This window comes from Cydia amplana, chromosome 20 (assembly GCF_948474715.1).
Source record: "Cydia amplana chromosome 20, ilCydAmpl1.1, whole genome shotgun sequence".
NCBI lineage: Eukaryota > Metazoa > Arthropoda > Insecta > Lepidoptera > Tortricidae > Cydia > Cydia amplana.
Window position 1 is genome coordinate 2,832,767 of NC_086088.1, and position 17,778 is coordinate 2,850,544.

A 17,778-nucleotide genomic window follows, 5' to 3' on the forward strand; every position below is an offset into this window, starting at 1 on the left:
TGCAAAACTGTTACAATGTCATTGAGTTTTCACTTCTGCCGGCACTCCCGGAGTGCAACCCGTTGTTTTTTTTTATTATTACGTCCACACTGGGCCGAAGAACAATTAACGAAGCAATCTCACAATGACTGTTAGATGGCTCAGTGTGGACGCACCATTTCGACTGAACGATTGACTTTGCGATCGAAAGGTTCTTGAAGACATTGATTTTAATATCATCTCTTAGATGGTCCATTTACGCTAAGATCATCACACACCTAACTTAACTCAGGAATAGGATATCTCTAGTCTGCCGTGTCTAAGCTGCGTTCCTGTCGCCAGTTACTGAATTAAGTAAGGTATGTGAATCGCTTAAGTTTGTAGCTGGTGATAATGTATTGCCACGTTTACTTGGCAGAGCACTGAGCGACAAACTTAGCGTAGAAGGAGTCTATTCACCTTTCTAAGTAATAACCTAAGGACCAGCCATATAAACGAAACATCCAAAATTTGCCACTGAAATTTGAACCTAAATTGTAGAAAATATAGTTGATTTTGCGTTGATTGAAAATTGGACGAAACAAGGCAAAAGCGACTCTGTTCCAATTTAACATGGTTTAAATTACATCGAACTGAATAGGTATTTATAGGTAGGACCTTGGGCCTTGGGATAAACAATAGTGTAAATAACTTTAAGAGGGTAACTGTGCCTTATAAGCCAAGTCGTTGGCGTCTTGAGCGATGCTGGAGGATCTAGCGTAGGGGTAGGAAGAAGCGGGTGCCGTGGGGGAGTTCCATTGTGGAGATGCTGACTGGAAGCCAGTGAGCTGGAACAAAAAACATAAATTTGAATAACATCAAAAAACAACAACAAAAACAATAATAATTTAAAAAACATGTCGGCCATGAGTATGTCAGCCAATATACTCAAAATTGCATGATAATATGTAGAAACTGCATGGTGTGTACACTAAAAAGTCTAAAAACGGCGACCACGCTGTCGTACAAATATGAACTTATCGTGACGTTTGCTAGACACGAATAAACATAATTTATATTTACTGGTTTGTTTTATCTACCAGAAGATTAATAGTGAAACGTAGACAGCAGTTATTTTTAGACACAATTTCAATTTTACATATGCTTTCTAGATTAAACAGAGGGATAATACAATAAATTTCTAAGCTTTCGACCGGAAGCTTCTCCTCATTTATGTTCCATCTAAAACGGAGCTGATCGACTTTGAACTTCGCACCAAATCACGCTTCAAAATCTCAATAAACTCACCTTTCCACTAATATTGTTAAAGCAGCCACCGCTCCACAGTTTCTGGATGCCCAGCGCCGCTACAGCCAAGAAAGCCAGCTTGGCTACCACCAGAGCCTTGGTGACGAGCAGCGTGAGACCGCCGAAGAGCAGGCGTTCACAATAGCCTTGCCAAAGCTCTAAGAGTTCCTAAAGGGATGTATTTACTCACAATTTCAATAACTCACCTTTCCACTAATATTGTTAAAGCTGCCACCGCTCCACAGTTTCTGGATGCCCAGCGCCGCTACAGCCAAGAAAGCCAGCTTGGCTACCACCAGAGCCTTGGTGACGAGCAGCGTGAGACCGCCGAAGAGCAGGCGTTCACAATAGCTCTCTAAGCTGAATGACCAGAACCTTGCCAAAGCTCTAAGAGTTCCTAAAGGGATGTATTTACTCACAATTTCAATAACTCACCTTTCCACTAATATTGTTAAAGCTGCCACCGCTCCACAGTTTCTGGATGCCCAGCGCCGCTACAGCCAAGAAAGCCAGCTTGGCTACCACCAGAGCCTTGGTGACGAGCAGCGTGAGACCGCCGAAGAGGAGGCCGACTACAGCGATCACCTTCACGCCGATCCCTGCGAGAAGGGGCGTGTACTTCTTGATTTTACCACGAGCTGTAAAATCACAACATAAAATTAATAAGGACATATTTTGACGTGTTATTTTTGGCGATTTTACTGTAGGTAGGTACTTTCAAAGGCTTCAATTATAAAGAAAATTTTAATTGCATGTTTCTTAAGAAAGGTTGACTCGAAGAAACGAACGAAATACTGACAGATGTTTTACCTAACCATAAAATAATCACTTTTGTTAGCTTGAACCGCCTTTTTGCACAAATTGTGAGATACTGATCAGTAAGTGTGACTGTTCTTGAATCAGTTTTAATTTACTAGATAGATCTCGAGTCGTCCTTAAAGTGGCTCCGTAGTTTTCACGGTGGAACACACCACTGGTAAAATCATAAGCTTTTGGCTTAACAAGTAAAAACTGAGAATTCAAAAGCATCGCTTATCGCTCGGACCACAATAGAAAAACGCGTGCATACCGTTGTAGTCTCCTTGACATGACACGCGTCCCACGTAACAGGCCATCGAACTGGTTAAACCCACTTTCGAAGTACGTATAAGTAATAACTTAAGCCGACGAAGAAAGAGTTTGTCTATTCGGATATTTTGTTTTTTGATGCATACCTACTGAATAACTAACAGCCTAGAAGACACGTCTTTTAGGCGTCTTCCAAAAGAAGTAACTATTAATAATAGTTTAAATTGAATTGGTTTACTGAATGCAGGTAATTCTAATTACAATACAACTACATGACGAAGATATATTTCCCTACTTTTTCTTTACAAAGAATCATAAAATATACCTATCATAGGCTACCAGAAATACATTTGATATTTTATTCAGCACCAAAACCTAATTCTCAATAATCCTCAAATATGGTATCTCTCAGATCACCCGAGGCAGAGGCAGACCAAAAATGAGATGGCGAAATTACCTGGACTCATTCTGTGGTGACTGGCGGGAGCATGCACAAAGCCGTGGCGAGTGGCGAAAGACAGGGGAGGCCTTTGCCCAGCAGTGGGACACAATATAGGCTATAAGTATATAAAAGAAATGGTATCTCAGGTAGTATCTCACAGCTTGTATTAATTGTTAGGCATCTTGAGTCCTATCCACGCTTGAGCTTTGAGATTTTTACTTTACAAGGGTTATCTTCTGTATTATGTAAGTTAATTTCATGCTCTCTCTCTTATGCCTTCGCAATAATGTGAAGTTAACATTATTCGTAAACATAAAGGAAACAAAATATGCAAAAGAAAAAAACGTAGGTGCAAAGAAGAATGTTCTGCAAAATGGCCTAATCTCAGTATATAAAGTATATTTACTGGCGAATTCCAGGGCGGCAAGTAAATAACCAGCAACAAGCCAGAAGAGAAAAAAAAAACCGGACAAGTGCGAGTCAGACTCGCCCACCGAGGGTTCCGTACTTTTTAGTATTTGTTGTTATAGCGGCAACAGAAATTTATTATCATCTGTGATAATTTCATCTGTCTAGCTATCACAGTGCATGAGATACAGCCTGGTGACGGACACACAGACGGACAGTGGAGTCTTAGTAATAGAGTCCCGTTTTTACCCTTGGGGTACGGAACCCTAAAAGCATAAATTAATCAGAAATAATTAAGATAGAACAGTCGACGTCGAAGATATGAAGATACATATTTCACCTTATTAAGTAAAAATGTAAACATAATATCTCATAATATCTTCTACTGTACTTGGGCGTTTTTTTTGTTGTCCCCTACACTTTTTTTTCAAATTTGGGATTTCTTATGTTATTTCTACTCAGAATCACGAGCTCTTTCTATCCTAATAGGAGAAAAAAAGTGTCCTAAGGTTTTTTATTTCCATTACGTCACCATTTTTCATAGACTTTGTATGGCGGTCGCGGAATGGAACGATCGAAAAATGTATGGAAATTTTGGGACACTTTTTTTCTCCTATTAGGATAGAAAGAGCTCGTGATTCTGAGTAGAAATAACATAAAAAATCCCAAATTTGAAAAAAAAGCGTATAGGGGACAACAAAAAAAAAACGCCCACTTGGGCCATACCACCGTCAGCCGCTACGCGATGCAACACGCTAGCCTTGACCGAAGTTACGTTGTCTGACGTAAGAGGGCATTGAACTTATTGCACTTTCGTTTCCTCTTTTGTGATTGAGGTTGATAGAGTCGGACTAAGCTAACTCTGCATTTGCAATAATTAAGTGTGGCAATGACATTATTAACGTAAAATTTCTATGAAAAAATTTAAAGTTTTCAATGACATTCTCACACTTTTTTTTGTTGTGTAAAGTTAATTTAGACGGGCTCTACGAATGAAGTTTATGAGGGTGATTCTAACTGTATAATCTTGTTATCAAACAGTCGTGGATATTATCTACCAGCTGTCAATGGTGACATTAGTAACATTTCTTCAACCAGAAGAAATGTCACTGGTGACAGCTGATGATGGCCACAGGAGTTGGCCATAGGAACTTTGTGATAATATAACGCAACCTAATTGTGTTTGTTAGAATTATTGCGATGAGTATTAAGGTGACAGTAGGTACATTTCCAACCGCAGCTGCACTACTGTTCATTTACTATGGAAATTGACAGTAACAGCGACGCGTTCAGTACCAGTAGTGCAGCTGCGGTCAGAAATGGAATGTTACCCTTAGTCTGGTATTATAGTTGCCTGTTGAAAGAAAAGTGCAGCCAGTTATATAACAAAAAAATTTTTTTTCCGAAAAACTTATTTATCATATTAATTTCTAGTCTCCTATTCATATATTGAAACACGTTTCTTCAAGACAAGCCAGTAACCATGGAAACAGAACAGAGCCAGTCGACAACCTTGACCGAATGTTACTCTGGACGTACGAGTAAGAGGCCATTGAACTGGCATTGACTTTCGTTTCGCTCGTGACGATGATCGATATCGCTATAGCTATCGCTATCGTTATTGTTAATTGATATGACGGCATTTTTATTTATGCGAACGTGAATGATTTTCTGGGTGTATTTTACAATTTTTGAATTTTATGTAGGCAGAAATAAATTTAATATTTAATTCCTTCTGTTATATTCATTTAACTTAGTCCAAGTATAGTAGTATAATCATGTACAGTCATCTGCAGAGTTTCCTGATACTCTCTCAACAGATACATACATCTTTAATTAACTGTACTTACATAAAGTTTTTTTTATCAGTTTTTAATCCTATAGAAAATTTGTTCTATAATTTCGAATATCTGACATCTACCGAACTCCAATGAGTTTCCATTGAGTTATTATTACTATATATAGAAGCCACCATAACACCCAAGACTCAGGAACAAATATCTGTGCTCATCACACAAATAAATTTTAAGATTTGTTGTACTAACAATTATGAATCTATATGGATTAGAAATAAATAATTGAATTGAATTGAAATGCCCTTACTGGGATTCGAACCCAGGACCGCGGCTTCACAGGCAGGGTCACTACCCACTAGGCCAGACCACAGACTCTTACCTTCTTCGAAAGTCCTGGCTGCTTCCTTCAACTCGCCTGGCTCGAATTTAACGTTAAGCTTTTCTTCTCCTGACGCATCCCTGTAACAAATGTGACAACAATTTCAATTATTAATTTGTTTATATTCAATTAGACAATCTTAACGCCAAATAGAAGTACTACAAAAATACGTACGGTGCCGAGACCAAATATCGGCCAATTTTATGTTCATTTGCTTCATAGTAAACTATACGAAAAAGTACAATTCTGATATTAAGATGTAAACAGATGGGAGTCACGATCCTTCAAAGGAACCTTCATGCTTAGGGTCGGTTGCACCAAACTGTTCGTATAATTAAAGAGTTTACTAAATTGTTATGTATGGAAAGTTTCATAGTAAAGCGCCGGGGCGCGCCGGCTGACGTTGATCAGTCTGTCAACTGTGAGTGAACCCGTAGCATATAATTTAGGTAATTATGTAATGTAAGTATTGTTAGTAGATAAACATGCAACAACGTAAGCGCAAAAATTAGTTACGCTCTCATTACACAACATTTGTTTTAGAAAAGCACACTAGTTACGCCTGATTAGTAAGTACTACCGTAAAATGGGGAAGTAGGGTTCGCGGGGAGAGTTGGGTTATGAATGGGGAGAGAAGGGATGAAAGGGGAGATGGGATTTTAAGGCTACTGCTACAAAAGTAATGTTTTCCAATTTAAAATGGAGCTATAGTAATACTCATAATAAAATAAAAAAACGTCGATCCAACATTCCCAACAAACAATTAAGCGACACTTAGCACTTACTTTATCACCTAAAGACATAGAACGGCTGTAGAATAGCTACATATTCTAAGCTTACAGGCTCTGGTGACATCAAGGTCTTTAAGAGGTCCATGTATAGCTTTAAGGTCCACAGTAGCCGCTTTGGCCGCTATAATGCATCTTAAGCCGCTAGTGTTATTGCTCAAAGTGAATTGTACCACCTTAGCATCTATATGAGTAATAAGCAGCTGCAATTTTCACTTAAGGTTCTAAACAGGCGATAAAAAGTCTTTTATAGCTCTCTCTTGTATCACTTACAGTCGAAAAGAGAAGTTATGAGTCACCATTATAGATCATGAAGTCGGAGACGAGCGTTATTCAATACCTTAGTACATCTTATACTGTTATTAGAGTCTTACTTACAACCTAAGCCTATAGCGCCATGTTAAGATGACCGATGAATCAATAAGCAAAACAAAAACTATTAATTAAAACGTAAATACTCAATAAAAATCGATACTTTTACTCAATATTTACCTAATGTTAGTATTGTTATATTTAAAACCGGACTTCACGTATATTGAGTAATTTTTCGAAAATTAAATACGGTGGACCACAAATAAAAAAATATTGTATTCAGATAAATATGCAAAGGATCAGAGGCCCTTTAAAATGTTGTTAGTAATACATATAGTTATTGTCAGTGTAATTAATTTCGCCATCATAAATCCCCAGATAACACCGGCATCAGTGAACTAAAATAATTATTTGCTTTTAATTATCCGCCATTACATTGTAGTAATCCCATCAATTACGAGGGAATACGGGGTGAGGTGGGATTTCCTGTTTATCGTCAAAGTTATGAAATGGAACTACCTAAATTAAATAAAAACTAAAATACAAACGTCCGGAACACTTATTATATACACCATTCAGTTTGCATATGTAAAAATAAAATGTTATCGTGGTTTGAATGTCAGTTTTGCCCCTACTCACCCCATTTTACGGTACCTATTGGAAAGCGTATTTTCGTAACCGATACAACAATGTGAATTTTCCACGCATGTTTCAGTAATGAACACAAAAGGGACGAGAAATGGACTAGTATTTAGTGTAAACACGCAATACTAAGGTTCGTGTGGAAATGAAATTAGTCATGGTTTGTATTGTGGTTAGCCTTATCTCTTTAGTTTTGGTTCCTGTTAAATGCATAAGGATGTGTTTAAATTTGTATCAAGCAAATATGTCTGCGAGCGTTGCTATACATATAAACCGTTTACATGTAGGTAAGAAAAAATCATCCTTTAATATTAAAAAATGTACAAAATTATGTAAGGCTGATAGTTTTAGCATGTCGTCCGTTTCGTAATGATTGCATCCATTGTAACTACAGTAAGTGTCATTATTATCGACATGCCACAGGCGTATTGAGCGCTGTCCTCTTCCTAAATGCAAAACTAAATTTGCCAGACGAAACATCAATTATAGCGCCCCATTAATATATAATAAAATAAAAATAGAGCATAGAACTATAAAAACATTATCTAATCATGAATTTAAAAAAAACAATTTGGATATGGTTGTCTATAATGAACTATGATGAGACTGAGAAACTATTAAGCCAGGGATTATTTGGGTGTTAGGATTAGTACGCGCGCGCGCGCACACACACACACACACACACACACACACACACACACACACACACACACACACACACACACACACACACACACACGAACACACACACACACACACACACACGAACACACACACACACACACACACACACACACACACACACACACACACACACGAACACACACACACACACACACGAACACACACACACACACAAATGCTTGCAAGATTTTGAATAGCCTTTCCCGCTGTATTATATAATATAATTATAGAGTTATTGGGCTGCAACACAGTGTAAACTAACGCAGTCTCCAGGGCTCCAACTTCATTTATGTAGCATGTATGTTTTGAACAATAAAGATTTATTATTAGGTAAAATAATTGCTATCCTCTACTATACGATATCAAAATTGCGCAGGAGAGTACTAAAACTACTACAGAGATACAACATCACACACCGTAATATTTTAAGTTCATTAAGGCCCACATGCACCATCCCACTAACCCGGGGTTAAGCAGTTAAACCGCCCAGTGTTAAATTGTACTGGTAACCATGGTAACTACATGTTTAACCGGTTAACCCGGGGGTAGTGGAATGATGCAAGTGGGCCTAAGTATGTAACGCAAAACAAAAGAATTGAAATGTAGACCTCTTTAATACGTGAATGAATAACAAGATGATATCAAAGTGCGTGTTTCTGATTTACATACTTACAATGTAACAGTGAAAGTGTATTTAATACTTGAGTTATATGCATAAATACATTTAGGAAGTGACATGACAAAAATAAGATTATAGTACAGTTACAGTAGTTCCATCAAACTGGCTATCATAATAGGCTACATGACTAATTTTCATTTATGGTATCATTTAAGATCAAATGTCTATATGGGACCCATTGCATTAAAGTAACACAAAAGTCAGAAATTGTAGTCAAAGGCCGACAGTCGCACTTCACTCGCGAAACGCCCTATACAAAACGGCCAGGGGCCGTGACGTCATCGCCCATCTTGTAGTATGGACAAAACAAGAAAATTGCGTTTTTGTCGATGAAATATTGCGTTTATGTATATAGTTGATATACAATATTTTTTTGGATGAAATGTAAGGAATCGAATGGTACCCTTACTTTTATCGTTTTTGGAAGTAAAAAAAAACTTAAATTTTGAAACTTTCAGGTCCTGTATTTTTGTAATTTTTCAATATTTTATTTTATTATCCACATTATTGTGATAAATTGCTCGTTTGCTATCTATTTTACTAGATTTTGTTATAAAATTCAACATGTGTCATCATCCCTTTGCATAATGTAACACTTGTTTTGAAAATCGTGTTAGGGGTGTTTTTTTTAGAAACACGATTAGCTAAAAAAAAGTTTAACAAAAAACTAACATTATTTCTTGCCTATTGCATCCATTAGGTACGATTTAAATTGAAAAATAATAATTTAACTCCTCATTCAAAGTTATGTATTTTTAATTTTAATTTTATTTTGTATTAAATATTTTGACATTCAAGATTTGAATTGAATTGAAGTGAGAACTTGCATGAGAATTTTCTAATGAAACTGTTCCCGTAAATTTCAGAAATTTTGAGAATGTCTTGCGACTTGCACAAATGCACACTGCTAATTGGAGATGTCCCTTGGGATGTCCAACTGATGAATAGCGGTTCAAAATTACAGAAGTCTGGTATGAGTGTTTTGATGTCCGATAGTTAAGTGACAGATATAATTAAAATATCCTGTAAGTAGTTTCTCTTTTAAGGAATTCTGATTTCAAGGAATGTATGTATGGTCCCACTGTTACTTTTTACTTGTGACCAAAGTACCTAAGAAGCAACCGATGTTAACAGATGGTGGACAGACTTATTTTGATGCTCATATTTTGACGACCGGTCTGGCCTAGTGGGTGACCCTGCCTGTGAAGCCGCGGTCCTGGGTTCGATCGAACCCCGGTAAGGGCATTTATTTGTGTGATGAGCACAGATATTTGTTCCTTAGTCTTTTCTATGGATTTATGTATTTGTATATTACGAGTATATATATCGTTGTCTAAGTACCCACAACCCAAGCCTTCTTGAGCTTACCGTGGGACTTAGTCAATTTGTGTAAAAATGTCCTAAAATAAAAATAAAATAGACTTACTTTTCAATAGCAACCCCTGAGAACAACTCAACCTTGTCCTCACCAGTCCCAGGCGCCGCAAAGCACCCGACCACAGCAACAATCAGGACGATACACAACACTTTCATTTTTTTTTATTATTATCGTCTTATTCCTTAGAAGGTCGAGGATCAAGTGAGGTGAGTCTGGACGCGCCGCTTTTATATTGGGCGCGGGAAGATTTTGTAATTATGGCAAAGGTTTTTGGGATGACGCGGTCTTGGTACTTGGTGTGTATGTAACTTGCTCATTAATATATAACTTTGAAATTAATTTTGGTATTTTATTTTATTTAGAAATATAAATCAGGCAACAAGGCCCATTACAAATACCTTACAGACTAACATACATAATTATGTATTTTATAAAGTTAAAACTAAACACTAGTTTTTTAGTCATTTGGTAGTTATTTGGTGTGCAGTTTACATATATGCTAAGCGTTAGTTTCGGTTAGGTTTTGTAATGAATTGAGTATTATAAATTCTAGTCTCATAACATGAACATAATATTATGTTCATGTTGTGAGACTAGATGAGACTTTAAACAATTTTACGAATTAGGTAGGTTTCTTTCGAAAGGATAGTAAAAGAATTATCTAACTTTCTGGCTGAGAAAATTAATAAGCGAAAGATCAATAGATAGATAGAATAGATACTCTTTATTGGCATACCTCAGTAAAATATAAAATTAAGTTAAATTAAGGAGCCATAACAATAAGCCTGCAAACTGAAGAAAACATAATAAAATTGTTGAAATTTATCTTGAAGCTTTTTTAATTTGTCACAAAGGAAAACTTAAATAATCTCTTACCTATGTGTATTGTAGTGTATTAAAAAGTGGTCAGGGTTTTTAATGATCAACAACGTGCATGTGACAACCTCGGACTTTGAGTTGCAGAAGTTCATAGACATTTTCCATCAGACAAGACGTTTGTTAGCCACCTGTGTTTCAATACTTTCAATACATGTATTTATGTGTGACTTTTTAATGTCTTTGTCTCGTTTTAAATCTGGATTAGGTATTTAAATCAGATGCTGTTGTTCAATTTTGAATCTCTCGAGTTATTTAAGTACAGTGGCCAAAGCAATTAAAAAGTATCTAAATTATTTTAATGAAAATAAAACTACAATTTTTCAAAATTTTTATTTCAAGTATCAAGACGACTACCACCATAAGCTAAACGTTCATTCATACGTTCCGTAGGTTCATGCTTCCGCGGCATCCATATGATGACAAAGAGCTGAAACATTTACCACCGGCACATGAAAAATTAAACCTTATTACAATGCAGTAAAGACTGTCGACGAATGAATGTGTTAGTTGGTAACAGTGTTCTTAAACGGAACTATAATAAGTTCAAACTTGCGCGCTCTGGTAATATTTCATAGTATTTTTGGGCGCTTGGGACAACTTTCTCGAAATTTGATTACAACTAATTCAATCGTAGGGTACAATGCCCTATATTTAGAACTTTTATTCTCATCTGTTTAATTGTCAGGCCCAAAAAATAAAATAAATTAGACAGGATTTACAACTTAAAGTATGATTCAAAACAAGCTTATTTATAATAAATATATTATTGATAAGAAATTTAACTTTATTAGTACCCTTTCATCAAAAACCAGCCAAGTGCGAGTCGGACTCGCGTTCCAAGGGTTCCGTACATTAAGTCCGTCTCACGCTTGACTACACATTTCTAATAGGTTTTCCTGTCATCTATAGGTAAATAAATATTTTGTGTATTTCTTTCAAAATTTTAGACCCAGTAGTTCCAGAGATAATTCATTTTCATTCAGTCATTTTTTACACGACTGCCCCAAAAAAAGAGTGTATTGTTTTCAGCGTTCATGTTTGTATGTGGGTATGTAAGTTTCTTTGTTACACCGTAACAGCTAAGTGCCTGAACCGATTTAGGTGTTTGAGATATCATTGGAATCCTTACGTCATCCCGAGTAACATAGGCTATGTGACGTCATCACAAAACCAATATGGCGGATTATGCACTGCAAATTGTGCAACCGAAACAAAAATAAAACTTATAAACCTATCGAGTTGGGTATTAAAATAAAGGATTTTGAAAGACGATTCTAAAACTGTACACAAAATATGGTTTAAACTATTCATTTGGTAGGACAAGATTTTACAAAATATAAGTATAACGCAAAGACAAATGAATTGTCTAAATCTATTGAATGGGGTATGGCAGACTGGGGCCAATATTGTTGTCAGAAGGTTAGTAGTATTCAAACGCTTGTTTGTAAGTACAAGAATAGAATAGCATTTTATTTACAGAAAACACAGTATATATACAAAAATCAAAGAAAGAGACATATTTACAATAGAGTGAGACAGAGATAGTTCCCCGCGCGGGGCGCGCGGAAGAGTGTGCGCGCGCGCGTGCCACTGCGCATGCGCGGCGCGAGTCGCTCTCAATAAAACTGAATTCTGCGCCGGCTGCGGTCCTTTCGCTCGCCGGCCGCCGTGGAGTCAACATCGTCTCGTCGTGCGCCGTGTCTCGCTCCGCTGCTACGCTCTCGCTGGTTGAAGACACGACGAGTCCGACGGGGATGCTGCAGGCTCCGGATATTTAAACCGTCCTTCTCAGGACGATATAAAACTGCTCTTTTCAGAGCACGCAAACTGCCCTTCTCAGGGCACGTCCTGTTTCTCTGTTTAATCGCAGAGTTGTCAGTCGATCGCAAACTGTTCTTATCAGAACAATTCTGTGTTTCCGTTAAAACACACGATGTCAATCTAGTGTTCCCACAGGGTTCCCCCTCAAGCGAAGCGTACCGGCAGGCGAATAGTGCGGCCTCGGCGTGTTGTGCTCGTGCTTGTAGGTACTTGTGTGGTCGTGGTTGTGTCTGGTTCATTTCTTCGTTTCAGGATTCCTTTTTTCTGTTGTTGGTTGTTGTTGTTTTGTTGTGATGTCGGTAAACTCGGTGATACAATCGGTTGCGTAGTTTTGTTCGATGTTGTAGCTGTAGGTATACTCGTAGTTGTAGCTGTAGGTATTTTCGTTGCGATCGTAGTTGTAGTTATGTTAGGCGTTTTCGTTGAACTTGTAGCTGTAGGTATATTTGTTGCGGTCGTTGAAGTTGTAGGACTTGTAGGTATGTCCGTTGTACTCGTAGTTGTAGGTATTTCTTGCTCGGTGTCGGCGATGATGAAAGCGGGTTTTAGGCGGTCGATCGAAATATTCAACTGGCGATTAGGTAGCTGCAGTGTGAATACTTTGTCGTTGCGTTTTAGTACTCGGTAGGGTCCGTCGTAGGGTGCTTGTAGTGGCTTCTTTACGGCGTCGACTCGTACGAATACTTGTTCGCAGGTTTGAAGGTCGCGGTGGACGAAAATGGGTTTCTTGTTGCCATGCGGGATCATTGCGGTCGGCGTTAGGCTTTGTATGGTCGCTCGTAGTTTTTCGACGAAATCGGAGTCCATGGTGACATCTTCGCGCGTAGGTGTTAATAATTCGCCGGGTAGTCGTACGCTGCAGCCGTAGGTGAGTAGGGCTGGGCTTACACCGGTGTCTGTTCGTAGGGCGGCTCGTAGTCCAAGTAGAACGCTAGGTATTATGTCGATCCATGACCTCTCGATTTGTAGTCTGGCCTTGAGCGCAGCCTTGAGGCTTCTATGGAATCTCTCGCAAATTCCATTCGCCTGAGCATGGTACGGCGTTGTACGGGTTCTTTCGACGCCGAGTAAGCGGGTGAGTGACGCAAATACTCGACTCTCGAATTGCCGTCCTTGGTCGGTCGTGATGGTAGCGGGGCAGCCGAAGCGGGAGATCCAGCCTTCGTATAGAGCTTTAGCGACTTCTTCGGCGGTGATCTCGCATAAAGGTATCGCTTCGGGCCATCTAGTTGAGCGGTCGATCATGGTGAGTAGGTATCGGTGTCCGCTGGCGGTAGTAGGTAGAGGTCCTACGAGATCGATGTGAATGTGTTCGAATCTCGTAGTTGGCGGGAAACTCGAAATAGGGCTTGTGGTGTGTCGTTGAATCTTCGCACGTTGGCAGTGTACGCATACTTTTGCCCATTTGCCTACGTCGGCATTTAGTCCGGGCCAAAAGTAGCGTTGAGCGACGAGTTTTCGTGACGTTTTGATTCCAGGATGACTTATGTTGTGTACTGCGTTGAAAGCGGCACGGCGATGCTCTTCGGGTACGTAAGGTCGTAAGTGCGGCGTCGATGTTTCGCAGTAGAGTTTGACTGTAGTTCCGGGAATTGTGACTTGTTTCATCGATAGGTTGTCTTGCTGTGCGAGTGATCGGATGGTGTCGCTATCTCGCTCTTGCGCTCTTGATAGTTGTTCGTAGTCGATAGGAGATGGACTTGCGATGGCTTCGATGCGAGATAGGGCGTCTGCAGCGGCGTTTTGCGTTCCGGGTATGTGTCGTATATCAGTAGTAAATTCACTGATATACAACAGCTGACGGGTGCGGCGCGGTGATTCGTTGTTATTGCTGGTTTTGGTGAATGCGTAGGTGAGCGGCTTGTGGTCGGTGAAAATGATGAGTTCTCGGCCTTCGAACATTTTCCGGAAGTGCTTCGTACTCAGGTATATTGCAAGTAGTTCTCGATCGAAGGTACTGTAGCGAGTCTGGGCGTCTGAGAACTTCTTGGAAAAGTAGCCGAGTGGTTGCCACGTGTCGTTGATAAATTGGTTCAGTGAAGCTCCCGCGGCCTTGTCGCTCGCGTCGCTGAATATTGCTAGCGGGGCGTGATGGGAGGGGTGCGCGAGCAAAGCGGCGTTTTGGATGCTCGCTTTGCACGCGTCGAACGCTTCGTCAGCTTCGCCGTCCCAGCTAATTTCGGTCTTGTCGCGCTTTTTCGCATTGTGTAGGTATTTGCAGAGTGGTGCTTGAATTTGTGCGGCGTTTTTTATATTTTCGCGGTAAAAATTCAGCATGCCGAGGAATCTTCGTAGTTCATCGATGTTTTTCGGCTTAGGGTAATCGATGATTGCTTGAACTTTCTCGGTAGGTGGTCGAATGCCGTCTTTGCTGACTTCGTAGCCCAGGAACTTGACCGATGGCTGTCCGAATACGCATTTCGACGGGTTGATTGTGATACCGTAGTCTTCGAGTCTGCTTAGTATGGCACGTAGATGTTTCTCGTGCGTGGCTTCGTCGGACGATGCGACAAGTAGGTCGTCGACGAATGGAAACACGAAGTCGAGGTCGCGCAGTACTTCGTGAATGAAACGTTGAAACGTCTGTCCGCAGTTTTTGAGTCCGGGGCACATTCTCGGAAATTCGAATAGGCCGAATGGAGTTATGATGGCGCTCTTTTCGACGTCTTGAGCTGCTATTGGTAGTTGTTGGTAGGCGCGGTTGAGATCCAAGGTCGAGAATGTTTGCTTGCCGGCGAGTTGGTAGGTAAAATCACGTATGCGTGGGATTGGGTAGCGGTCGGGCTTAGTGATTGCGTTAAGCCGTCGGTAATCGCCACACACACGTAATTCGCCATTCTTCTTCGGTACGACGTGAAGAGGTGATGCCCAAGGGCTTTTGCTTGGTCTGCATAGGCCCTGTTCCATCATGTTGGCAAATTCTTTCTTCACGAGTTCGTAGCGGTGCGGTGCAATCGGACGTGGTCTGCAGTGAAGTGGTGGTCCGGTTGTTTCGATGAAATGTTCAACGTTGTGTTTCGGGCTGAGCTTCATGGAGGTGAGACGAGTTGTACCAGGGTAGTCGGCAAGTATGTTGTGGTACGATTGTTTCACGTCTATACTGCGCACGGTAGGTATGTTTGCAGTACAGAGTTGTGCGTCCGTATATAGTAGGGTCTTGCCGTCGATCAGTCGTCTCCTGGTGATGTCGACTATGATGTAGTGGTAGGCCAGGAAGTCTGCACCGATGATGGGCTTCGACACTGCAGCGATGATGAACTTCCATCGGAATGGTCTTCGTAGATTGAGATCGAGCTCCAGCGTCTTCTCGCCGTAGGTAGGTATAACTGTATTATTGGCGGCGTACAGTTGGAAAGGTAGAGCTTGCGCCTTCGTGCCGGGTGTTCTTGGTAGGACGGAGATGTTCGCCCCAGTGTCTACCAAGAAGACGAGTTTGGTAGCTCGGTCTCGTACGAAGAGGCGGTGTGATTTGGTGGTAACGCCGGTTTCCGCCGCAGCCAACGTTACGCTAAGTTTTCCGATGTCGGAGTTGCCGGGATTGGTTTGAAACTGCACGGCTGTGCACATTTCTGGGCGTCCATACCAAATCGACGGTGGTAATGGCAGTACGGCATCGGCGAGCTTCTGCGGCTTCGTGGGCTTCGGTCTTGAGATTGGTTCCGTGAACGTGATGGGAAACGGCGGTTTGAGCGGCTGTAACGTTGATTATAGTTTTCGCGCGGTCTCGAACGGAGCTCGGCGACTTCAAGTGATAGCCTTCTTATCTCGCCGATGAGGTACTGGGTGTCGAGAGCTGACGTAGACGGTTGAGGTGGTGGTGGCGGTAGCAGCGAAGGTGGTAGGACTGCGGGAGAAGAGACTGCGGCGATCTGGTGCGACGATGTTAGCGTGTGCTCCAACATTTTGTCGGCGAGCAGCGCGAGGTCCTCCAGCGTAGTTTTAATTTTGAAAGCTTCGCTGACGGTAAGCACGGAGCGTATGTGTGGCGGGAGATGATCTAGCCACATCATCTGTATGGTAGTCTCGGGAAACTTTTCTTTGTTGAGCGTCTTCATGCGTCGTAACAGCTGACTGGGCTTCTGCTCTCCGAGCTCGACTTGGGATAACAGCTTCTTCGTCTGGGCGCTGTTGCTCTCTTCGTACACAGAGATAAGCCGGTTCTTAATTACGGTGTAGTAGTTCTCTTCTGGCGGGGAGTAGATGAGATCGCTTATGTTCTGTATGTCTTGTTTTTCCAGCTGCGCGATCACCATCTGCGCGAGTTGCGCCTGGCTCCTCTTCAGCTCTGCAGTGGCCGCCTCGAAACTGCAGAACCAGAGTATTGGCTGGTCTCGCCAGAACGGTGGGACACGCAGAGAGAGTGATATCGCCGCTACATCGTGAGATAGGAGTGCTGCTGCCGGAGATGGACTGGTTTCTTCCGCCGGGGCATCGCTTTTTTTCTCGTCATCGGGACCCATGTTCTTGGTTGTGATCCTCTTCTTTCTTCTTATCCAGAGTCGGTGGTCACCACTATGGCAGACTGGGGCCAATATTGTTGTCAGAAGGTTAGTAGTATTCAAACGCTTGTTTGTAAGTACAAGAATAGAATAGCATTTTATTTACAGAAAACACAGTATATATACAAAAATCAAAGAAAGAGACATATTTACAATAGAGTGAGACAGAGATAGTTCCCCGCGCGGGGCGCGCGGAAGAGTGTGCGCGCGCGCGTGCCACTGCGCATGCGCGGCGCGAGTCGCTCTCAATAAAACTGAATTCTGCGCCGGCTGCGGTCCTTTCGCTCGCCGGCCGCCGTGGAGTCAACATCGTCTCGTCGTGCGCCGTGTCTCGCTCCGCTGCTACGCTCTCGCTGGTTGAAGACACGACGAGTCCGACGGGGATGCTGCAGGCTCCGGATATTTAAACCGTCCTTCTCAGGACGATATAAAACTGCTCTTTTCAGAGCACGCAAACTGCCCTTCTCAGGGCACGTCCTGTTTCTCTGTTTAATCGCAGAGTTGTCAGTCGATCGCAAACTGTTCTTATCAGAACAATTCTGTGTTTCCGTTAAAACACACGATGTCAATCTAGTGTTCCCACAGGGGTATTAAAAGAAAGGATTTTTTAAGGCGATCATACGAATATATATAAGTTATATGTTTAATTGTATCGTTGGAGAGAAAATACGAAATGTTCTACATCGCGCTAATGACATTTCTCTTTGCAGCTATATACGACAACGTCATACGTGGCG

General features: G+C 41.0%; 2 protein-coding genes across 2 annotated transcripts; both read right to left on the reverse strand.

Moving 5' to 3' along the window:
* Window positions 1-655: 655 nt before the first annotated feature.
* On the reverse strand, window positions 656-10,150 carry LOC134657584 (uncharacterized). Its single transcript, XM_063513160.1, has 4 exons — window positions 9,891-10,150; window positions 5,360-5,439; window positions 1,702-1,904; window positions 656-806 (listed from the first exon to the last, which is right to left on the reverse strand). The coding sequence occupies exons 1-4, from the start codon at window positions 9,995-9,997 to the stop codon at window positions 672-674; spliced, it is 525 nt and encodes a 174-aa protein (XP_063369230.1). The 5' UTR covers window positions 9,998-10,150; the 3' UTR covers window positions 656-671.
* Window positions 10,151-12,686: 2,536 nt separating this feature from the next.
* Window positions 12,687-17,002, reverse strand: LOC134657704 (retrovirus-related Pol polyprotein from transposon 412). The gene is made up of 3 exons (XM_063513266.1): window positions 16,286-17,002; window positions 13,016-16,235; window positions 12,687-12,976 (listed from the first exon to the last, which is right to left on the reverse strand). Exons 1-3 carry the CDS (start codon window positions 17,000-17,002, stop codon window positions 12,687-12,689), a joined length of 4,227 nt encoding a protein of 1,408 aa, XP_063369336.1.
* Window positions 17,003-17,778: the final 776 nt, after the last annotated feature.